Genomic DNA, 25,377 nt, shown 5'->3' with positions numbered 1-25,377 from the left:
AGATTTCTCCCAAATTAAACATCTAGAAATTTTCCTTGTATTTCAGATTTATTTGGCTTAACTTAGTAATTCCAATTTTTTTTCTTTCATTTTTGTGGCACTGGGGTCAAACCCAAGGCACTCTATCACTGAGCTACATCTCCAGTCCCTTTTTAAAATTTTATTTTGAGACAGGGTCTCACTAAGTTGCAGAGGCTGACCTCAAACTTGCAGTCCTCCCAAGGGGCTGAGATGACAGGCATGTGCCACCATGCCCAGCCCCAGTCATTCCAATCTTTATAAAAACAGAAGGTAGAAAAGTTGCTTCTTCAGTGACCAAATCACGAAGAAAATACCTGGAATCTTTTTGTTTCCAGTTTCATGCAGTCCTGCATTAAAATTCCTTTTTGAGTAAAAAATTCATGGCCACAGTCCAAAGTTAATGTGTGTCCAAAAGGATAAATGGACCAAAGAACAATTTGCAATTAAATCCTAAACTTAAAACTACATAGCAACTGAAAACAAAAATATTAAACACATTTGTTTTGTTCATATTAAATGAAAATTTTCAGTCTACAGATATACTGTCTTCAAAAAAGTGTTGATTTTTTTAAGGTCTTGTGAATCTGTTTTCCAATTCCCTTCTAGATTTGCGACATTATTTCTAAATGGGAACAGGCATCCAAGGAACAACAGCCTGGGAAATGTGAAGGTACAAGAACTGTCCGTCTAACTTATAAAAACAGGTACGTAATACTGTATCCAGATGCCAGAGTGTGTGTACAAGGTTGTCTTCAAGTCATGCACCTACTGTTTACTTTCCTATTGAGTGACCTTGGAAGTTATAGTGTTTATTTGTATGTTTATTTTTGTATAAATGGTAACTCTCTTCCATAGGAAGAAACTATCACATAAAATTTTGTTTCTAATTCTCATTCTTTCATATATATGTATTTCTCTGTCTCTCTCATCTATTTATTTAGCTTCAACTATAAACCACTTAGCTAGATGCTCTGGATAAAATCGTAATAAAAACAGACATAGACCCAGTCCCTGATCTTCTGGAATTTAGAGGTTGGTGAGGAAGACTGTTGGTAATCATATACTCCCCCTCATGAATATGTAATTACATGTTAATCCTCTGAAGGAAGAGGTGTTGCTGTCAGAGCACCTAGCAGCCCCACCTAGACCGGAGGCATCTGGAGACTTTGATTAAATGATGCTTATGCCAGCTGGGAGGAGGGGTTGCAAGCAGAAACTTCAAAATGGGTCCCAAAGGATGTTGCTGCACAGCTGGTTTCAGGAATTGAGAAAGTGCCAGTGGAGCTGGAGCATGTACCTTCTCAACAGACAGAACCGTGGGGCACTTTGGCATATGGTCAGGAACCATATTTTCTTTATTTTTAAAAAATATTTTCATTTCCTCCACATATTAGTTGAACATGACACTTAATAAACACTATTAATGGATCAACTCATATTGATTGTACTAGAATAAAGATATTCTGCTGGCTTCATTTGAATCTTCTACCTCATTAATTAAAGGATCTAAAAAATGTTGGGCCAGGAGCCTGGTGGGATTATCGGTATAGCACTGAATTCTTTCAGAGTCCTATTTTTGGAAGATGTCCATAGACTTAAAATTGGAATGTAAGAAGTGAAGGCATTGTATGGCATACAGAGGATAATAGCCTTTGATCTAGTTCAATGTTTCTTTTTCTAATTATCTGCCCCACAGAAATGCGTACTTGGATTGGTAGAGTATTCCAACATGGTCCAGCATCTTCTTTGCCATACGTATTTTTAACAGTCAAAAGTTAGAGGGAGAAATTTGCATATTTATTTAGGATAATGGTGCATTCACAGTTTGGACTCCACCTCAGTCAGCCACTGAGGGCCACCTTCTGTTTGAGCAGACTCCTTTGATCTGATTTAATGGTGTTCTGAATCACTGGAGCCTCTTTATTCAGGGACTCTGTCTCAACCAGCACCACCAAACTCTTGGGTCTGGCGAGGGATGAAGCAGGATTGGAAAATAAAGATTCACAGACACAGATCTCGAAGATTAAGCTGGGATCAGGTGGCGCCTGCTCTCTGATGGAGATGCAGGTCTAAAGAGTTACACCAGCAATCTTTATTTATTTACGTCTCATTATCAGGTTAGCCTATGCAACCATTATTCTTTGTGTTCAGGAAAGTTATAGAAACTAGGACATCTATATAGCTTTTCCACATTTGCAATCCATAGTTGCAAAGTGCAATCTTAGGAGCTTTGTGTAGCTCTCAAAAAAGTCCATTGCTTAAAGTTACTATAAGGCAGGCAGGAACTGGAGAAGCTGGTGAAACATTGTGGTTGTCTAGCATAAGAATTCCTTTCTTCCTGGAAGCTGTGTAATTAAGATCAAGGTTAGAACTGATAGGGCTCTTGCACAGAGCCTCCTCATGCAGGACATTGCTACAGTAGCTAAGCATCCTGTGCCCTTGCACAGAAACATTCCCAGGAACCAGGTATGCCACAGCCACGGGGGCATCAGAGACCCCTGATCTCAGCAACTGCTCTCCCATCCTCTGTCACCCCCACTCAACAGGGCTCACCAGCTGTGATGATGTACCAGCATTCTGAATAGCTTCACCAAAAAGGTGACTATGAAGCTTTGCTGAGTCTTAAATCCTAAAGATCTGCAACATTGTTTAGATCATGGAAATTGGATAGGCCACACTGATGGAGGAAGCTACCTTGATGGCATCCTTCATCTTTGATCTGTTATTGACTGGTAAGGACATCAGGCTGAAAGATGTAGACCTTTCAGATGATGGTTTTAGTTCTGTTGAGTGCTGGAGTAGTAGTTTTGGAAGTGTGGGCCCTAGACCAATAGCCTGAGGATCACATGGAAAAGTGCTAGAAGTGCAAGTTATGCAATTATTAGAACTCACTTCAGACTTAATGAGTCAGAATTTCAGAGTTTGAATGCCAGGAGTCTGTGTTTTAGCATCTCTCCACATAATTCTTACACATGCTAGTTTTGAGAGACAGTGAGCTGAAGGTCCTCCTGGCGGCTCTCTCCCATTCATCTTGCCTTTTGTGGGAGACCATATATTGTTTTGTGGAAGAGGTTCAGGAATCCTCATTTGGTTTTGCTGGAACCAAATGGAACAGCTTCTATGTGTAAGACTATTTCTAATAATCCATACTTTATGTGGTGGTTTTTTGTTTTGTTTTTGGTACTGAGGATTGAACTCAGGGGCACTGGACTACTGAGCCACATCCCCAGCCCTTTATTGTATATATATATATATTTTAAATTTAGAAACAGGGTCTCACTAAGTTTCTTGGAGCCTCCATAAGTTGCCGAGGCTGGCTTTGAACTCACAATCCTTCTGCCTCAACCTCCAAGCCACTGGTATTACAGGCATGCACCATGGCGCCCACCCTTATGAATGTTTAAAACATACTAGTTCTGATTATGATGACTACAATTGGAACCAAGATTAAAATTGGGTGAAATGGACAAAGACAGTCAAAAGACACAGATAAAATTAATACTCCAAGTTTAACACCACTCAAAAGAAACAAAAGAGGTAATAACACGTAGTGAAGATTGCCTTGTTAAAAATAAGTAAATAAATAAAAGACTCATGATAATATCATTGAAATAGAAAGAAAGGAAAAAGAAAACCCACTCAACTAAGAGGTTTAATTTTTAAGTCTGAAGTGGATGAAGAGGCACAGCTGTGAGAAAGTACTTTGTTTCTAAATATGGCCTTACTTTGCATTTGTGTATAAATAGCTTAGACAGCACCCTCATTTCCAGTGACACGGTTAAGAGGGGAACTGGCTGTGACCAAGGACTTGATTCTTCATCTGCCAAGCTGCACTACAATAAACAAAACTAAATACCAATTTTCTTTATCATGAAATATTTGTATTTAGCAAGTTATGGAATTTTAGTTATTTAGATTCTGGGGTTAAAGATCTAATTAATGGTTTTTGAACCTGATTCCAGAGATGACCATTTGGAAATTAATGTTTAAATTTTGTCCACGTTAAAACCTCTTCTTTAATTTGATTTCTTACTATGTATTTGAAACTGCCAAAGTCAAGGCATGTTTTTAACAAAACTGGCAAGGGTCCTTCCCAGAAGGAACGACTCTTCTTTCCCTCTCTGTGAAAATGAAAGATTCTGTTTAGTAGTGCTTCATAGCTGGTATTTTCTAGAGCACAGTTTAAAATGTCTATCTCTGCCACTGTTAGCTGACCGGACGAGCACCTGTATCCATTGATGCCCAAGTCAAAAAGGTCCACACGGCCTCTAATTTTCCCATTTCTTCTGGTTATGTTCACATTTTTATAAGTCCCAGATGGAGGGACTCTGTTGTGATTCTAAAGACCTCTGGAGAAGAATTCTCTTGCTAACAATCACCTATGTTTATTGAGCGTTTACCCCACACCAGTCTGGTGCTGAGCTCATTATACACACCATCTCATAAAATCCTAACAGCATCCATAGCAGGTAGGTGATTAGATGAGGCAGCCGAGACTTCAGAGTGTGGTCACTTGCCCAAGGCTGTGGGGAGGAATTTCCTTAGCCTTCTTCAGCAAATAATTCCTGTAGTTGGCAATTCTTGCATTCCGTTCATTTATCCATTCAAGCAGTCTACCAGTGTCAGGCCTTATTTGAAGTCCTGGGAATTCAAAGGCAAATAGAATTTCCCTGTCCTTTAGAATCGTGCAATACCTTGGGACAGGCAGATGGGAAGTCTTAGCAACATGATTAATGCCGTAGCAACAGATCACAGTGGTGAGGACCATGACTTTGGAGGCACATTGCCTGGGTTAGCTTCCTGGCTCTACTACTGGCTGTGCAGCCCTGAGTAGGTTGCTTAACATTTCTGTGCCTCAAATACCCTCTGTAAAATGTAGGTTAAAATATTCCTACCTTAAGGATTTTCTGAAGGATTAAATATTTGCCCATGTGAAGCTCTGGGTCCAGAGCCTGCCACCTAGTGAGCACTTTATACGTATTTGCTGACTGCACCATATTACCATGTAGACATACATGATGTTGTAGAATATGGAGGACGGTTTGGCAGAGGAATGACTTCCACGCAGATGGTTGACATTGTAGGCATAAAGGCCACAAAGGCAGGAAGAGGGCAGGGAAGTGTGGGGAGGCTCAGGATTGTGGTTTCAGTGAAAGGAAATTGATAGACCGCAGTAACGGCGGAGTGAAAGCAGGTAGAAGGAAGGGGACTGGAGGACCCAGGGCTGCCCCCTAGCGGGTCTCACACGAGGGTGAGAAGGGCCACAGGTGGAAAATAAATGCTGTGAAGAATGAACAAGGAGCCACCAAGGGCAAACAAAAGCATTGCTGTGCGCAGCGAGACCCCTGCTGGGCTCCAGCACTGTGTCTGCAGCACGGGCCCGGGTGGAGGCACACCTTTGGGCACACACCTGCCATCCAGTCCCAGCCCCGCCTGCCGGCAAGAAGGCACTCTTCCCTGCCTCAGGCCTCCTTAAGATTCAGAGCGGCTAGAAACTGACCTTGAGAGAGGTGAATCACACACTTCCTTTTCCGGCTCTGTGGTTTGATTTTCTGACTACTGTTCATTTCTGTGATTCCCCCGTTCCTCTCCAAGTGTCGCCCAAACCCCTGCATAGCTGTTGAGCCAAGCTGTTCACGAGGTGTTTTGAGCCAGGTTCCTGCAGATGCTGTACCTGAACCACCCGGGTCCAGGACTGTCTTCCCTTTTTGGCTAAAGGAGCTTCACTTTCCTTCCTCAAGTTTATCTTGCCGCATGCCAGAGATATAGAACGAATACACCGTGGCTCTTTCCGTAGCCATTCAATAGTTGTTCATTGTCTCCCCTGGCTGTGTTACATTCAGACGTGTATGAAGAACCTTCCAGTGGTAAACACCTACCCGGATCCTAGTGGATTACGAGTGATAAAAAGACATAGCGCTACTTCAAGTGGGGAAAATCAGCTGTGTAAAATAAATGTGACCGTGTCCAAAAGGAGGGCCTTCTCTTAAGAGCTTCATCTCTGTTTTATATCACTTGGCTGACGTCACTTTAAACGTATTATCTGTTTCTGTTGTCCAGCTGTATTCTTCTACCAGTTAAACAATCCTATATTATTTGTCTTCATGTAGTTATAGATAAAATGGGGCTTAGGATTGACTTTTTTCAGGAAACTGCTCTGATTCATAAGCTGCATGTGGACAGGAAAGAATGATCAGAACCCTGGGCTGGGAGGAACTTTTCAGAGTATACCCACCATGTTACCCAGACTGGGGCATGCTGCCCTCTCTTTCCCCCAGATGTTTTGAGTTAATTTCTGGGAGAGATGCTCTAACTAATGGGCTGTGTCTGCTCCTTCCAGTGTGTACAGAGAGAAAGATGGAAAATCCACAGTGACAGCCAGTTGGGCACACGCCTCACTGCTGGATCCAAATCCCTCTTCTCCAGCCACTGTGTTGCCATGATAATATTCAGGTGTGTCTCCATTACCAAAACATTTTGAGCATTCATAGCTCAAAGTACCTCACCATGCCTCATCTGAAGCCAGAGCCCTGCAAGTCTCACATATAAATCAAGAGCGCAGCGAATAAATAAAGAGGGCCACTAGTTTGTGACCTCACTAAAAGTGAGGTAAAAAACCAGGATCGGTGGCTTACCTACCTGCAGTACCAGCTACTCAAGAGGCTGAGGCAGGAGGATCACTGAGTCCAGGAAGGAATTTAAGACCAATGTGGGCAATATAGTGAGACCCCCCCCTCTCAAAACCAACCAACCGAACAACAAACAAACAGAAAAACATGTCATGTTTCAACAAGTAATAATGAAAACATGTAAACTACTTTTGAGTACCTAAATCTGCTTATCAACTTGTGGCTAAAAAGTCAAAACACATCTAAATGTACAAATATTACCTTTGGAATCTCAGAGAAGACCTCACTTCCTTCCCCCATTAATTGATGTTGATTTGGGGTTGATTTCAAGTTGATACCTTCATTTCCTATTCTTTGATATGTTCATGATTAAAAGGTCTGTTGAAATGAAGGTTACATCATGCATTCCCTACGAGAGAGCAAATTTAATTTTGTTTGGTGTCTTAGGTCCTTCTCCAGTAACACTTTAGGATTTGGTACCTCAGGGAATTAAAAAATTGCATTGCACCTTAAAGAAATTTTCTTTTCATTTTTCTGAGAATGTTATGTGGAATGGAAACAGAGATCATCAACCAATAGTAATGGTCTAAATTCATATAACTTAGAGGACTATGTTAAAACCACCCCATCTCTATCCTCTGAATTTATCTTTACTTTCTTCCTTTGTAAGAATGTCATTGGGAGCTGGGAATGTAGCTCAGTAGTAGAGCATTTGTCTAGGTTGCACAAGGCCCTGGGTTCATCCCCAGCATGGGGTGGGGAGAAATACATACATATATATAATTTAATGAGAAATTTCCTTTATTTCTTTTTTTACAGACTGTATTTCTCAGTGCAAACTCGTGGAGAGACTGATAGAGAAAAGTTGCTGTTAATGTATCAGACAAATGATCAAATAATAAATGGACTTTTTCCTGTGAGCAAGGATCTGGCACTAGAAATGGCAGCTCTTTTAGCTCAGGTAACTTCCATATTGAATAGAATAATATATGGAAATGATAAGATACCAATTTCTTCAGGGAATTAAATGCAGTAAAACAACTTACCTTCAGTAGTTCTTTAAATCCACTTTGCTGTGGTTTAAGACCTTAAAACTTGCAGGCTTTATAATTATAGTTTGACTCTGAACTGCCAACAGTTGCAATGATGCAGAATGTGATGGTGTTCAGTGAAGAAAACCTCATTTCTTAATTATCTTGAAAGTAAAGCTCTAGACTTTAATAAAGGAATTTGAGTGTTGAGTTGCATGACTGAGATGCCATGTTGAAATAGTTCAGTAATCTAATAGGAATGAGTCTTGAAAAATCTAGAGCACTTTCTTTTATTTACCTATTATATCAATTTGGATTAAGTCTGACCTATACACACACACACACACACACACACACACACACACACTCAAATTAATGGTGACTTAAATACAAGTATGTTTGTCTCTCTGTAGAGACATCCTGGCACCTCTTATGAAGTCATTAGGGAGTGAACTTTATCTTTCTCCCCATTCTGCCACTGCTGGGGCATCATCTTTGTGGCTCTGGAGAGTGGCCAGGGTGCCAGCTGTTATGCCCTTGACCCTGGTAAAGCACTAGTAAACAAGATAGAAATATAGCATAAAGTGAACGTAGCTGCAATTCCCTCGTTTACGTACAGGGACTTTCCCGATGTGAACTCTGCCTGCCTCTCCAGCCTCTGCACTCCCTTAACACTCCCCACCTTGAACTTTGTGCTCCAGTAAAGTCTAAATGTGGGTCCATGCCCAATTCCCTGACTTGCATATGGTTCCCTCTTTCCTTCTTATGCTTCTTTGGTGTGTCCCCGCAGCCTGGAGTGCCTACCCCTCTCCTTCACCTGTTAATTTCATCTTAGCCTGTACTTTTCATTGTAGGTGTGACTTATTCCAGGAAACCTTCCCAAATCCTGCCTGGGTGGGTTAAAGTCCCTCTTGAGGAGTCCATTTCTATACATATGTGTCACTGTCCTAACATCAGTGGCTTATACTTATGTATGATCCTGCTTTGTACCATTTGCTGTGGCCTCTCCAAGAGCCATGGCTCTTCCTGTCTAGCACAGTTTTGCACAGGAGCCTTTCTCTGCAAGTGTTCTTGGAGGAATGAGTAGTTGATAAATTAGTTAACTTTTAAAATAATTTGACAATCATTCACATTTTAAACCTGAGGGTTACACTGTGTGTTCTCTTTTGATAAGAGGTTAAAAAGCTGAGGAAAAGAGAAACAGGGCCCATTTTCTTGGGGACAAGATTATAAATGATTTCCTGTCACTCACCATCCTAGGTTTTGGCCCTCCAGGGGCACAGATTCTCTGTGAAAATCACCTTCATTTCTCCATGGGCTGGGGTTATAGCTCAGTTGGTAGAGTGCTTGCCTAGCATGCACAAGGTCCTGGGTTCAATCCCCAGCACCACCAAAGAAAAAGAAAACTCCAAAAAATTACAACCTACTTTGGATATATAAACATATACTTCTAACATTTCTTAATTACTTTTCTAGTTGTCAATGAACCTTTATTTGTTTCTATGTGGTGCTGAGATTTGAACCCAGTGCCTCACACATGCTAGTCAAGCACTCTACCACTGAGCCACAACCCAGCCCCACTTCTAACATTTTTTAGATGAGTTAGAAGAAGAGGCAGAGAGGTAAGACCACATACCAAGAAGCACATGACTAACTTTAAAAATATAATCTCTCCATTTGTATGTGGAAAATTAAATGATGTTCCTGATCTTCTTTCCTCAGAGCAGTTTTCATGACGATAGATGAAATACACTAATGAAACCTGAACTCTGTAGATAAGTTATTGGTAGTATGGATTTGAATATCTATAGGTTCTTGTTGCTCTTCTCTGTCTAAATTAGGAAACTCTCAGAACTGACCCCTTGTGGCACTAGTGTCTGATATGGCATTGGGTTCATCTGGGGAGTGCTGGGAATTATCCCAGTCAATTTTCAGTTATTCTCCAAACATTTCTTGTTTATTCTGTGCTGCACAGTCTGTCAGCACCAGGGAGAGTGACACTGAGCCTGGACATAGTCACTAGACTTCCCCTAAGAGGCAGCATTGCCTTGAAGGGCCTACCTTTCTTTAACTACCTTTGTCTACCTGGTCCTAGGTGGCAATGGTGCAGTTCCCTCTGGGGAAAGGATTTTGATGTGGTCAAGAGCTGGCGGATATTTTTTTAATTGGTGTGAGGATATAAAAAGAATGCTTGACTAGGAAGGAGATGGAGATTGAGGAAAAACCAGCAAAAATGAGAAATGGAAGCCCAACAGCAAAGCCACACTAGATAACCAATGACTAAGAAACAGGGTCAAAAACCTAGCAGGTTAGAAGAGTAGACTGTAAGGGTGAAGTTCAGCTGGAATTAGAGGGGACGCAAGGCTCAGAACCGCAGAGGCTGGTTGTTTCACAGCTAACTGGAGGCGGGAGTGTAAGCGGTGACCAGGGCTTTGTATATGACTCTCCTGGGCTTGATGGAATCTTCCATCTCCTGGTTGGGAAGTGCTATAGATAATGATGAGAACGTACAGTCGGGCATTCACCTGAATGTCTCCATCCTGTCTTCCTTCTTGAACCCTTGTTGGTACCCTATACTAAACACTGAATTCAGTTTACCATGAGTTGTTAATCCCTCGCTCTCCCTTACACTAGCTAGTAAACTCTGCACATGGGGACTGTGCAGCTTTCCCCTCTCACACCCTTAGCACAGTGTCTGACTTACAGTGGAACCTGAGTGCAGCTTTGGATAATGGAGAGGTGCATGTGTCAGCAGAGAGATGGATGGATGGGGAGTTGGATGGTCTTAAAAGGATGGTATCAGTGTGACCTGTTAGTAGATGAGGGTTGAACACTCATCACAGAAAACAGGGGACTGAAAGACTTTATTTCTAGGACTAAGAGACTAGTAGAATGAGGAACTAAATCCAGTAACATGTATGGAATACATGTGGGAAGCAAGTAATGAGAACATAGTTCCTGCTGCCATTATATTCAGTAGAGACCCTTAAAAAGTCCAACAAATACTTTTTTGGGGATTTCTTATAGTTCTGTAAGTTTTTTCCCTTATATTTTATTTTATTTTAGTGGGTGTAGTCTTTTTGTTTTGTTCTGTTTTGCTACTGGGGATTGAACCCACGGGTACTTAGCACCGAGCCGCACCCCCAGCCCCTTTGGTATCTTATTTAGAAACAGAGTCTCACTAAGTTGCTTAGGGCCTTGCTAAGTTGTTGAGGCTGGCTTTGAGCTCATGATCCTCCTGCCTCGGCCTCCCGAGCCACTGGGATAACAAGTGAGTGCCACTGCAAACTGACTTTCCTTTTATTTTTAACTTCCATTTCACCTTATTATTAGCAATTAAAACAGTACTTTGGATGAAAATTATCCTGTTATAGGCCTTTAGCAAACATTGTTAGATGGTGATAGTAATATAGGAAGATGAATGTAGAAATGGAACTAAAATGTTAAAATTGTAACTTCTTTTCAAAGAATTCAAATGAAATTTAGCCTTAAAAACGCTTCTTATGTATTGTTATAAATTTATAATCAATCATGAAACACAGATTTTTGTGTTATGTGTTTAAAAAAGAATATTTAGAAAAAAAATTAAACTGACTTTTAAAAAACAAAAAAAACTCTTTTCAATATCCTATATTTTCTCTTTTGGGGGATTTCCAATTAGGTGGAGATTGGAGATTTTGAAAGACCTTTCTCAACTCCAGCAGGACAAGTTACCAATCAATGCAAAGCAAACCAAACTCTCAAACAAGTCGTAGAGAAATTTTATCCTAAAGGTACAGAGATGGCTGTTCTGAAGAACAGTTAAGGTAAGGAAATATTTTTGACTATGCAGAGGGTAGGATCACACTAGTTTTTTGGTACTACATTTCAAATTTTAAAGGTGGAAAAGAATTTGACAGCCTTCTCAAAAATTTAAATACTGAGAAGCCCCAAGAGGTTATAGTTACTTCTATTCCAGATGTGCCCAGATGCTTTCAAATTTATATTTAAATTTTTAAATAGGTAAATAACAATGTATTTGTCATGTACAGTGTGTTTTGAAGTATGTATACATTGTGAAATAACTAAATTTTTTTCTCAATGGAAAAAATTACCTTGGATATACTTCTTATTTGATGTTATTCATTCTTGTTCAAATTAATCATGATAATGAACAAGAAGAAAAAGTGGCTCATAAAAAGTTTAATTTTATGAAATGTTTCCCCCCAGTTGTTTTCTTCTACGGTAGTCCATTATAAACAAATTGAAAAAAATTCTTACGTAAGACTTTTTAAAGTAAAATTTAAATTAATTTGCAGTTTTAATTTTAGAGAACACAAAAGGTTTATTATACTAAAACATATAGGCACATTCAGTTTACCGTGAGTTTTCCAAAATAGGAACACTTAAGATAAGTTTTTTCTCTGTGGTATAAATAATTGCCTTCATAGTTTGAAGTGAGAAGTTTATCCCTGCATCCAGCAATCTCCCCAAGCTAGGTGTGGCAGTACCTAAAATTCTGTCATTAGGGATTCATCTTTGGGCTCTGCTTCTTTACTTAAAAAAAAAAAGGAAAATATTTCCAGGAGAAATTACCTTTTCAGTTAATTTACACTAAGGTTTGACATTAGCTATTCAGATGTTTAACATTTAGTCTGGGGGTACTAGTTGATGTTGAGAATACAAAAAGCATGAGAATTCAGTGAAAGGAATGCTCCAAAAAGGAGAAGGGATGGGCAATGGTGACAGAGTCACGGAGGAACGGAGGAACCGCCGTGCCTGGTATGCCAAGGTGGCGCAGCTGGGCTTGGTTGGCTCAGGAGAGCTTCGTCTTGGGAGGACGGTATATTTTTGTGCTTCTTGTTTGGTTTGTGTCTGTCCTTTTCTTTTTTTAGGCAGCTGTACCAGCGACTGTCAACCAGATGGATGGCCCTGCGGGGACACAATGCTGCTGATTGTGTGCGCATTTATTTGACAGTAGCCAGGCAGTGGCCCTTCTTTGGTGCCAAGTTTGTTTCTTGCAAAAGTAAGAAAGAATGGGAGGGAAATGCGTAAGGAAACCTCTGTGTGCAGGGTGCACCAGATTTACCCCAATTTAGTATATTTGGTTTTTTTTTTTTTTTTAATGAGGAAATTCCCAACAGTTTAAGAAAACAACCAAGGGACGTTGGGAAAAGGGCAGGGACGTGTCTTCCTCTTCTTGCCTCTGCTCAACTTTGCCCTCACCCTAGGTCTTTCCCCAGACGCCTGAGGCCAGTCAGGAGGTGCCTAACAGCAGCTGAAATCATCTCTTCTTCCATCCATCCATTCTCTCATTCACTCTCACACTCATCTGCTCACGGGAAGCATTTACTGAGTCCCGTTTGGCAAACCTTGAGCTCCAGGGCTGCATGCACCCATGGTTTCTGCTGAGTCGGAACAAACCTCCAGTGCTCTTTGACTTAGCTTAGGCCAGTGTTGCAATGGCCCTGCAAACCCAGCACTGACGGGAGTGACAGGAATGGAGCGCTTCAGAAACACTGGGGGAGGAGGCAGACCCTGCCAGGGAGCCCGCGGGCTCTTCCCCCAGGAAAAACCGCCTTTCAACTCCTTTCTACTGAACCGTGCCACTTTCAGCCTGCGTAGGCTCTTCAGAGACATCCTATTTCGTGTTATCTTTTTCTGTTGTTTCTTTTATCCTCACTAAGAGATTGCACATTCCTTGAGAGGGCAGACTCACTGATCCTACCATCCTCCTCTGGTGCCCACCATAATGCTTTGCTCATAATTATCACTTAATAAATATTTGCTGAATAAAAATGTGCATCTTTGGGCCAGAAAATTGGATCTCAGTTTCCTCTCCTATTAAAAAACAGCAGGGACTAGAAAAAGTCAAACCTAGGATAGCTTCTAACTCTGAATCTGTGGGTGACTGTGTTATCAGTAAGAAAGAAATTATTTTTGGAATCCATACACAGAATTAATAGAAAGATGATTTTGTTAATGATCTTTAACATCTACAAAATTAATATATGTGCAGGGAGTTGAACATGTGCTTTTTAAATATAAGGAATAGATTTGAACTGCAGAACATTTTTCATGAATTTTAATTCTAACTTCAGCATTGGAAGGACTATTAAATATCTTTTTCTGCTTTGGCAATAGTTTCTGTGCTCACTGGCACAAAATATTATTAAATAATGATACTGTGCTTCAGAGTGCATGACCAGCACATTTTTTTTTTTTTCTTTATGCAGGGAGACACTTCCTTCGTTTGCTTTATGGTATCCCTTCTCTGTGTGTGTATGTGGTTAAATACCCATAACATTAAGTTGACCATCTTAATCATTTTAAGTGGACAGACCCATATTAATTACCTTCGCATTGCCAACATCACCACCATCCACTTCTAGAACCTTAAAAATCTTTCTGGTCTGAAATTCTTTGCACCCCTGAACACTAACTGTCCAATCTTGTCCTCACCTCTCAGCTCCTAACAACCACAATTAAGTCTCTATGAATTTGACCATGCTTGGAACCATACATATAAGGAATTTATATGTATCTTTAAGACATTAAGACATCTTTAAGAATGTCTTAAAGATTCATCCGTATCATAGCCTATGTCAAAATTTTCTTCCTTTTTAAGGCTGAATAATATTTCATAATATGTGTGTTTATATGTGTGTGTGTGCACATAAACATTTTTGTTTATCCATTCAGCTGCTGAATGGATAAACACTTGAGTTGAATAACATTCTTTTTAATGCTTGCCTGTCTTTCGCAAGCTGACTCTCCATAGGGTGGTAACCCAGGGTGTTTTATGTATGAAATTCTGTTAAGTTTTACAATATACAAATAATTCAAGATTCATCCCAGTTACTTATCTATAATCTTGTCATTGTTTTAAAAGACTTAAAAGAAGTAGTTAAGTTTTTGTTAGGAATTCAGTTGTTAACTGAACAATCAATCATTGTGAAATACTCAAAAATATTCATGGGTTTTAGCTGGACTTTTTGTGGAAAGAGATTATTTTTATTGATACAATTTTATTGCTTTTGCAATAAAAAATTTGGTAGAAATTTTTGGCATTTCTCATTACTATTGATCACATAGTTATGTATTTTCTTTTTGTTTGTTAGACATTGCTATCAGATTTAATAAACTTTCAGATAGGTTACAATTACTACAGTGATCCTTTACATTGGTAAGAGCACTTACAATGTACAATGACTTTAATAATTTTATATAATTTATAAGAGCACTACGTGCCTTATAAAACACATCAGTATATTTTGGTTATCACAGAAACCCTCAAAGCTTTGCCAACCATTAGTCTTTTGAAACAAAAATAAGATATAAAAATTATTGTTCCCATGTTAAAGATGTGGAGAGTCTCGAAGGGATTAAATAGCTTGTTGGAATATACATGTTGTTAAGTGACAGATTTGGATCTCAATACATTCTCTTATGATCAAATTTACTGCTCTTTCCAGTAGACCACACTACCTCTTCCCCAAGAGAGATTTTTAGTAGTACATTTTGTTGTTTATAGTGATAAATGTTACATGACATTTAGATCGGAAAATATTTCTATGCTTTTGCATAGCATTTATGAGCATATTTTCAACTCTTTGTAGCCCACAACTCCATCCTCACTGGGAAATGCTTTCATGTGGCTGGCTGTACATGAGAATGGTTTGAGCATCTTAGAATACAACTCCATGGTAAGATTAAGCCCTGAAGTTTTGCATTGAGTCCACTATTTCCATTGCTCAGTGTATAGTAAACAAAAGACAGCACACCTTAATCTGATTTTTCTCATGCTTAGATAACATTCTTCCTAATGAAAGGTCATTTTACAAATACAGCTATGCTTACAATTTTATCTTTTAAACCAAGATAAGATAGTTATCTGTTGTGTGTGAGAAAAGTATGATCCCATGATTAAATTGCAATCTTGGTTATAATGGTGAAATGATTTTTTTTTAAATTAAGACAATTGTGTCTTATATACAATAAAAATATTTAAGATATTATTAAAGTAGAAACTTTAATGACCAAAGTTTAAGTTCAGTTTTACTAAGACTTCTATAACATCATTTCTGTAATTTCCTGTAATATCCCCTCCCAGTTCACATGTACAAATACAAAAACTTAAAAGATTTTCGCATAATTAAAAGTAAAGCCAAACTCTGCTTTTTATATGTTCATGTATTTATCTGAAGTTTACATTATTTTCTATCACATTTCATGTGTCAGATTACTTAGTAAAAACTATATGTATATATATGGAGATATATATATTAATCTGATGGACAAGAATTAATAGATTCTAAGGTGCAATAATAATCAGAGATCGCTGAAAACTTTTTGGAAATCAAACTATCCTATAGTGTTGTATTTACTGTAGTATAAAAACTTTTTGAAGGAGTTTGTTTTCTGAATAATTTTTAGTTCCTGAATGGTTAACTTGTAGACAGATCATACAATCAGTGACTTAAGTCAACAAAAAGCTGTACACCTGTACTGAGTTCTCTTGAGTAAACTAGTCCACAGGCCCCAGGAGGGGACTCTGGCCAGCTCAGGCTGCCCAAGTGGTCTGTTTAGCTGATCTTTACATGTTCAGATTAGTTTTAGGCTGTGTATGCTTGAATTCTGTCTATTAAATGGTTTTAGAAACACATTGGGAAAAAAATGTTTCATATATGACAAAGTATCACACATGTATTATTTATAAGACAATAAAAATATCATGGGGTTGAAGTGTAACTCAGTGGTAGAGGGTGTTCAACATGTGCCAGATTTTGTGTTCAATTCCAATGCCAAAATGGGGTGGGGGGTTGGGAGAAAAGAAAAAGGAAGAAGAAACTTGTAAACACACCAATAGGCCAGTGGCCAACTCAATTCACAAAGGATTCAAATATTCAGTCAATGTATTTAAAATGTTAATTTCACTAGAAATTAAATACAGTTTAAAAGAATGATGATATCCAATGTTACTTAGATTGTAAAGCTGAGAATATAAATGGTTATAACCTCTCTGGAGGAGAGTTTGGAAAAATTCTCAAAAATCTTCCTCACTTTTTAAGCAGGTAATTCTTGGTGTTTGCTTTCATAACTAAAGAAATAATTAGGTATGTGCATTATGAAATATTTCCCAAAATATTACAAGATAGTAAAAAATACCCTGCAATAGGTGATAAATAACAGACTGCAGTAGGCTGATAAATAAAAGATCGCCTATAAAGTCATTGAAATGATGTTATACAAATGCTTTTGTTGTCATGGAAAGACATCTCAACTTTAAAAAAGCACAGTGCTCACAGTATGCTTAATATTGCTTTTGTTTATGTACATAAAACAATCCACCATCAGGGTAAAACATTGATTTGCCAGTATAGAATCTGACCATTTTATTCATAAAAAAGTATCAGTTTCATGTGGCTCAACCTCATATATAAAGAGATACCTGACAGAACATATGAAAATAGCTGGACATGATGGTGACTCAGGGATTGGGAGGCTGAGACAGGAGGATCCCAAGTTCAAAGCCAGCCTCAGCAAGGTGGGGAAGGCCTTAAGCAACTTAGCAAGACCCTGTCTCAAAATAAAACTTAAAATGGGCTGGGAATGCTGGGAATCTGGCTAAGTGGTGAAGCACACCTGGGTTCAATTCCTAGAACAAAAAAAAAAAAAGAACATATGAAAATAAATTAACAGTGATTTTACACTGGATGGTAGAATACAAGTGTCTTTTTGTTTTCTTCTTAGTTTCTAATTTTTCTGAAGTGAGTTTTTTCAGAATTGAAATGTATTTTAATTGTAAAGGTAGATGATGCCTAAATATACTTAGTACCACTACTATCTATTTTAGATCATAATAGATTTGATTTTAGAAATAATTTTTGCATTATGCCTAATTAATATCAGCATTTTAATGGAGATATATATTTTACTCATTTCTCATCTTTCTCTGAACATAAAAAGCATATAACATTTACCTTTTCTTTTCTTTGAAGAGGTTAATAGTCAGCTATGTTTACAAAAGTCTAATGACCTTTGGAGGTTTTCAAGATGATTTTATGGTAGTTATTAACAATACACATTCAAAAGACAAACCAACAGAGAAATTACTTTTTGCCATGGCAAAACCCAAGGTGAGTAGAACTCTTTCTGTCAACTTTTTAACACTAGTTCTTTAGTTCTTTTCGTATTAAATCATTTATCAAGCAAAGACTGTTCCAGATAGGAAAACAAATGTTACTTATCATTTAAGCACCATGGGTCCAAATCCGGGCTTACTTTTTCTCAGTCTTGGTTTCTTGGTCTTAAAAATGGTATGATAATACCTACCTTTTAGCTTACAAATGTAATGAAGGAGGTTTACAAAGTCCTTAGCCTAGCACCTACTACATAAAAGGTTCAAAGGAAATGGCCACAGAGTAAGTGATTGTTGTCAGGTACTTTACACACATTCTCTTACTGGGGGTTATTTGCTTTTATCACTAAAAACTACTGTGCCTTTACTTTTCTTTTTAACAAACTGTATTTTTTAATGTCTCTTAAGTAAAAGCCAACAATAAAAGGGTCACATTCTAAAATGCGGTTCTGTAGTCAAAAGAATGAGAAATTGATTTTCATAAAACTCTATCTTAAAATCATCAAATAAAAAAGAGATAATTTCTTCAGAATCTGAAGCTTTTAAAAAAAAATATGGCAGATTTTCTTTCCTAATTAAGTCTATTTAAGTGGAAGCAGTTAACCATCAAGTGCCAAATATTGTGGCATGCTCAGTATTTTCATCTAAAGAAAGGTGTTGATCTGTGTGATGGACTGAATTTCTTGGTTCATATAGTCACAAATCTGGCTTTAAGGTAATTGAAGGAGTTGTGGCTCTTACTTTTCCTAATATTGCTATTAAAACTTGGTTGTTTTTTGAGATTCATTATTTCTGCTGATTTCAGTAATGGGAAAATGGGCCGGTGCCTTGATAGTGCTGGACCTGTAAAAACTCCATTGTTTGATCCACAGAGAAGGGAATTCTGGTAGACTGGGCACTAGCATACAGAGATCACCCACAGCCAACCCTTTCCTCTCTTGTCATTGGTGAGAACTTCTCAGGAGCATAATCATTCTGCTTCTTGTTTCAGATTCTTGAAATCACTCTTTTGATCGCCAGTTACATCAACAACTTCCATCAGCAGAAGGCAGCATTTCACCACCTCTCTGCTCCAGCACTGCTCTCAGCCAGGACCCAGGGACCCCAAGCCAGGGCCCTGGGAAGCCAGCTACTCCTTTCAAGCAGCAGGCCCACCAAAGGCCCCACACTCCTATGAAGGCTCAGGAGCCAGAACCTTCATTCCTGGCCTCCTGTGGTGGCTTCACCGGCTGTCAGCAAGCTCCTTCACTCCGGCGTCCTGACACCCACACACCAGTATTCCAGGTTTTAGCAATAATAGGGTTTACTCTCTCTTACTGATTCTTAAATATTCAGATAGTAATAAAACATGAACACACAATTTGCCAAAATGATCATTTTCTCTTAAATAGATTAGAACTTGTCGTCTCCCCCCCATTTTCCTCACCATCAGAGACATCAAGCAGTGTAGCTTTTTCTTTTCTTTTTTCTTTTGAATATACTGGCCATCTTTACAAAGGGAAATTCCAGTCTCTCACTTGATGTACCTGTTGAGTATTTGGAAAAAGCTCACTGCCAAAAATGTAAGTACTGTAATTAAATGTGCTTTTAATTACTGAGATGGTGTTTGGAAAGGAACGGGGTACACAAGGTAAGAAGCAGCTGCATGTGATGTGGAAGGGTAAATATTAAAAGCAGGTGCAATAAATGTTCTGACTGTGAATCATTACGTGAGAAAATGGGAGTTAGGTAACCAGAACCCCCTCTGTGGTATTAGAAAGTGTACCCTGTTGCCTTGGCAGATCACTGGAGTGTGAAGTTTAAAACGAGGCAGTGATTCCTGACATTCCTTGACTGTCAGCATAGCACAAGTTCACTGGAATGTTGTTCACCTTTCCTTGCATTTGGAACTGGGTCAACCTGACCTTGCTTTGTTCAATCATAATATCTTTGAAAACAAAGATAATCCTTAAAGCTTGCCCCTCACACACTCCTTTCTAATTACAGTTGAAAATAAATTCCAAAAATATTTGTTTTTGAAAAAAGGGAAATAGAAAATTCTTCTATCAAAAGAGATAAAATTTTAGTTGAAAGAATATTGAGATGTATTACTTTCCTAGGTTGGGTAAGTGGCCAGTACTTTCCAGTATGTGTCAAAACAATGTAATGAGAATTCATGATAAAAATGAAACTGTGATAAGACATGAAAATGATATTATAGAAATGTTTAACTGTCATAGTAATCATGAGTATACTTAATTTTATTTATGTGTAGAATATTCATATTTATTTTTGGACATATATTTATCACTTTCATGTCATTTTTTTTAAACCAATTTGAGAAAAATGTTAGCTGCTGAATTAATTTCTGGCGGAGCCTTTGTATTTCTTCTTTGCTGCTTTCTCCCTGTGGTAATGCACTGTTCTCACACTAAGCTTTCCATCCTTCCAAGGAGCAGAGTCAAGCGATACATTACTCAAGTAATAGTGTACTTTATTGGTAACAACAAAAAGAAGACTTTTAAAACATCCATAGAAATAGATTTTCATTGACCATTTTCTCTTTATCTTTTGAGCCACAACCACTCACTGAATTATATAAATTAGTTTTTTAGAGTTAACTGATTACCAGTTTGGGTTGACTCTGAGGAGTCTTTTGGCTGGGATATAGAATTTCTGAGCTCCCAGAAAACTATTTAATAATCAGTAATCGGTGAGCTTTGGGCTTGGCAGAACTATTATGTGTGAGAGCTTCATTCTCAGGCAATAGTTCATTCACCATCTGGTAAACTCCCCCCTCTTGGCCCCTGGAATCTTCTAATTTAAAAATAAGTAGTGAAGGCTTAGCTTAAACTGTAGTACCTTATACCTGGCATTTATTTTTGATAGAGCAGAGATAAAATATTTTGATGGAAAGAAATCAATTTTCTGTAACTGATGATGTGAAAATTTTATTTTCTGGAAAATTACTTATATAGCCATTTTAAAAATTCAAAGTATGTTATTATGATTGGTTATAAGAGAATAATGTTTCATGTTTAATTGTAATATTTGTCTCCTATCATTTTCTTCCCTTTCAATCATAATAAATGATTTACAAAACCCATTTTGAGCATTATCTTTTGAATAATCTTCATGAAATACCTAATGTTTTCATTGTCAAAGTTGAGGTGTTCTACTAGTGAAAATGGTAGTTATTACTTCTTCCTCTTACATTCATGCTTTGTCTTCAATGTTGCTTTGTTTTATACCTATAAAAGGAAACTGTTTTGGCACATTGTAATATTAATAGATATGTATGCATATTGATGCATCTTATATAATGGTATAAATACATAAATGAATAGAAATTCCGGTTTTCCCCTGATTTCATAATAAACTCCTTAAGGGAGTTTATTTCACTTAGGTGAGTTTAATGGACTACTTTCTAAACATTTATTTAAAACATTCTGGACTCTGTATTTGTGTGTGTGTGTGTGTGTGTTTTCACGAATGCCTGTGTGCTCTTCAGATCAAATACTTCCACAGTTTGGAAATGGATTCAACTCTCAATTTACAGGAGAAGTTAGTCACAACTATGGGCTGGAGTTGTGGCTCGGTGGTACAGCACTTGCCTGGCATGTGTGAGACACTGGGTTCCATCCTCAGCCCCACATAAATAAATAAAGATACTGTGTCCATCTACAACTAAAAAAATTTTTTTTTTTAAAATGAGAATTTGTTACAGAATATGTTTTTTGGCATTTTTTTCCATAGAAAAAATATGGTACTGGGTGCAGAGGTGCACACCTGTAATCCCAGTGACTCAGGAGGCCAAGGCAGGAGGATCCCAAGTACAAAGCCAGCCTCAGCAACTTAGCAAGATCCTATCTCATAATAAAAAATTAGAAAATGAGCCAGGGATGTGGCTTAGTGGTTAAGTGCCATTGGGTTCAATCTCTGGTACCAAAAAAAAAAAAAAAAAAAAAGGGGATCAGTTTTCTAGAACATACTTATCACTCATAATTGAGCTGAAGTATAATCTTGAAGCACTAACCACCATAGATAACCATATTTCTCTAATTAAAGGTCTTATGTTTTCCTGGGATGCCAAGAATATGGTCCCCCATCCACCTCCCTTCCAGCCCCAATGGAATCTTCCCTCCTCAAGGTTGAGGGACTGTGGGCTGATTTCTGAGGGGAAGAGTCAATATGTGAATTAGAGAGGGGGAATGAGGAGCAACAATAAGTGGTAGGGAGCTTTGTTCTCTGTTAGTTTTGACAGAAATCACCTCTCACATTTTCCCACTCTCTTTTCTCTATAAGAAGGATTTTACTGCAATGAGAGAACTTTATTTCCCCTTTAAGCTCAATTAAGGTAAGCCATACATAGATATTTAGGGTGAAATAAATTTCTCCAGTTTTTTCAATGTGACCAAGATGCAGGCTTTTCTTGGGCTTTTAAGTGGGAAGGTCAGTCCTACACTGAAGAGTTGGTAGGTCTGGGTGGGAGGCTAGGGTGAGGGAGATGAGATCAACACTTCCTTTAAACTGTAATTTTACTTGTTGAATTTAATATTGCCTAAATTGCACATAATCACAATGATTCTAGAGACTTTATTATCAACATCAACTGTAAAATCTTCAAAACCACATGCTTTGTAATTATTTTGCAGGCCAGTAATAAGAAACAAAACCTTCAGTAGGTAAATATCTATTTGCAAATAACTCCAAAATAAGACACAAATGTTCACCCACATGAATCTGAACTACTTCCTTCCCAGGGCTTTGCCAACATAATCTATTAATAACTGGTGGGTTGTGGGGTGTTCTCTTTTCGTAGGTTCTGTCGTGGTACCATTACAATCAGATGACTCCTCATTAGCAGTGGCTGTGGCAAAGGAAAGCTAATCCCCTCCGTCACTACGTGCCTCTAATGAATTCCCTAGGAACCGAATGTTGGATGCTCCCATAGCAGATGACTTAGAAGCTATTAAACTGAATTTATGGAAATATTGCAAAGTCCAGTAAGAGTAGCCTTTTATGAGAGAAAAGTTTATAGAAAGTGTGTAACTTTTAAAAAGCTGGAGGAGAGTTCTTACTAGGTTTGGATAATGCACGGATGCTGGATAATTTCTCAATCTGGTCATGTCCTTTAAGACTTTTCTCTGCTGTGCCGCCAACAGTTGGTGAAGAGGATGGCACTTCATCAATGAGAAAGAATTGACTTTTCTTCCTTTTCCCAAGCCTCGCTCTCTACTGTCTAGTAACTCTTAGATAGCCTCTTTTTGATGTAAATTCCAAAATTAAACTTGAACTGACTTAGACAAAAATGAGGAAACTCATTTTTATCATTCTTATTACAGGGATCCTAGGATGTCTCATATAATCAAAGGGAGAGCTGAACAATAAATTCTTAAGAAGGGTGAGGACACAGGAGAGCCCTGGAGACAACCAGAGCCATAAGACATGCCAAAACTTTCTCTTCATATTCATGTGTGTCTACTTTATGTTTTCTAACTACAAAATAACATCCTCATTTAGTAGAACAGGAAAGCTAACTTCCTTCAAAAGGGAATGACTTGTTTTTCCCAATTCTAGTTAGAAAAATTCCAGGAAAGGACTCTGATTAGCCCAATCATGTTAGGTGTTTACTCAGAACCACAAGCTTAACAGTAGAAGAATGCCTAAGTAAATTATAAAAAAAAAAACAACTATATTGTGGAATATTATGTAGTCATCAACATTAGTTTTTAAAAATTGATATGGGGAAATAAACATGTTTAAAATAAGGATATTAATTAACTATAATCTCAACTCCATAAGAATACAATTAGAATGAAGCACATCAAAATGTTTAATAGCTTCTGGGGTAGACAAACTTCTTCCTCTTCATTTTTTCTGTGTGCTATTTTTTTTTTCACAAGAAGATTATACAATTTTGAAAACAAGTGGGGAAATGTAAAAACTCTGTTGCTTTCCCTGCTATCCTTAATAGCCTCCATATGGTCTGCTAAACACCAACAAACATCCTTTATGCAGCTGCAAAAAGTTGTCTCTTTGAAATTAAGGTCTAGACATGGCACACTCTTATTTTAAAATTTTATTTGCCTTCTCATAACTAACATGGTAAAATCCAGAATGGCAAGATCCTTCATAGCAGCCATTGATAATAACAAGAACATATATTTATTTATCTTATTTTAAAAACTCATAATCTTTTCCTGCTTAACAGGATCAGAAATTGAGATTCTGAAAAATTAAGTAATTTACCCATTACGGCAATATAGAATTTATCTTGTATGATTGACTCAGGAATTGAACATAGGTCCATCTTACTTCAAGCTTATGTTCTTGAATCATACCATAAAACTGAGCCAAAAAGTGACGGGTTGGAGCGAGAGTATCTCCTTCAAATATTTAGGATATCTTGGGCAAGAGAGTCTGGGTCAAACTCAACATTCAAAACAAATCAAATACTATCCCAGTCATGAATGTCTCGCCAACTCCTTCAGGCATAATTAGTCACTTTTGTTCTCATGTAATTTTTCTGTACCTCTTCTACAAAGCTTACATCACTTGCTTCCTTGGGTTATAATAATAATTATGTGTGTATATCTTTCTGGAGGGTCAGGATCTTGTCTTACTCATCTCTGTTCCTTATTCTGTGTGGTACAGGGCCTGCATGTAGTAACAACCCAATGTTTATTATTGATCTGGACATTCCTGGAGATCTATAAAGATATCACTAAATTCAATGAAAATCTACATTCATAAAATAAATGAAATACATAGAAGTCATGCTTAACTCATTAATAAATAAGGTGCTATTGCATAAACCATGATAGAACATTCTGAAAGTTGGAAAAAGTGAAACTCACACGCCTTATTTTTGGATTTAAGTTTTAAATACTTTGTTTTTAGCAAATTACTAGAAAATGGCTCAAGAGATTGTTTCACTCTCTATTTCCAAATGATGTCTATTAGGAAGAGAAGGAAAAACTGAGAAACAGCAGAAAACCCTGGGATATAGTCGGCAGTCGAAGGGTGGTTTTTTTTTTTTTTTTTAATACAACACTTTCTGCCCAGAAACTATTGCTTTTAGATGTCAGTTTTGTAACAACTTTCACGGCATCCTCTCTCATTCCAGGGACTGATGTCAAAAGTGAGGCTTGAAAAAGAAGGCTGAAAACTACATTTCCCATGATGCTCCATGTTCTTACGCAATCGCGGCCTCGACGTCGCTCCCATGGCAACCCTGGAGCCTGCACACCCCGACTTGTAGCAGAGCCCGCCACCCGCGGAGTTCTAGGCTGGGCCCCAAGCTGAGCGCGCGACGTTTGGCAGCGCAGCCACGATGCCCAGGTATTCCGGTAACCCTGCCTGCGCCCGGCCTGCGCTCCCCTCGAGAACTTCTTCTCTTTCCCAGCCCAACGGGGACGGGGAGGGGAGGGACAGGCCGCACAGGGCGCATTTGGGGAGAGAGCCCACCTGGACTGCTGGTGGGGGATTGTGGGTCTGTCTTGCTTGCCACCTGGATCTGACCCGTAGGAACTATCCTCGAGCATGAAATTCTGCCTCAAACAGGTAGAACAGAGGTTTTGAAAGCTCAACTCCA

The 25,377-nt window shown here is 38.3% G+C and overlaps 2 protein-coding genes across 3 annotated transcripts in view; both read left to right on the top strand.

Moving 5' to 3' along the window:
• Window positions 1–21,239, top strand: part of PLEKHH2 (pleckstrin homology, MyTH4 and FERM domain containing H2) — a 145,936-nt gene extending 124,697 nt beyond the window's left edge. Inside the window, 9 exon segments of the mRNA XM_079109757.1 lie at window positions 628–725; window positions 7,470–7,611; window positions 11,343–11,448; window positions 11,451–11,487; window positions 12,556–12,670; window positions 12,672–12,686; window positions 15,280–15,366; window positions 17,662–17,799; window positions 18,793–21,239. Coding sequence (XP_078965883.1) covers window positions 628–725; window positions 7,470–7,611; window positions 11,343–11,448; window positions 11,451–11,487; window positions 12,556–12,670; window positions 12,672–12,686; window positions 15,280–15,366; window positions 17,662–17,799; window positions 18,793–18,978 — 924 coding nt within the window. The 3' untranslated portion in view covers window positions 18,979–21,239.
• A 3,597-nt stretch (window positions 21,240–24,836) lies between these two features.
• DYNC2LI1 (dynein cytoplasmic 2 light intermediate chain 1) overlaps window positions 24,837–25,377 on the top strand; it is a 29,651-nt gene continuing 29,110 nt past the window's right edge. The window contains exon 1 of one of the 2 annotated variants that reach the window (XM_079109777.1): window positions 24,837–25,124. Coding sequence is in view for 1 of the 2 variants with exons in the window: in XM_079109776.1 (XP_078965902.1) it covers window positions 25,117–25,124 (8 nt within the window). In the remaining variant the exon portion in view is untranslated. The remainder of the gene's footprint in view (window positions 25,125–25,377) is intronic. The other variant, XM_079109776.1, reaches the window with a different exon arrangement.

The sequence above is a fragment of the Sciurus vulgaris genome (genome assembly GCF_902686455.1).
Source record: "Sciurus vulgaris genome assembly, chromosome: 14".
Lineage (NCBI taxonomy): Eukaryota > Metazoa > Chordata > Mammalia > Rodentia > Sciuridae > Sciurus > Sciurus vulgaris.
Note: the sequence above shows the minus strand (reverse complement) of the source record. Positions and strands in the feature narration are given on the sequence as shown.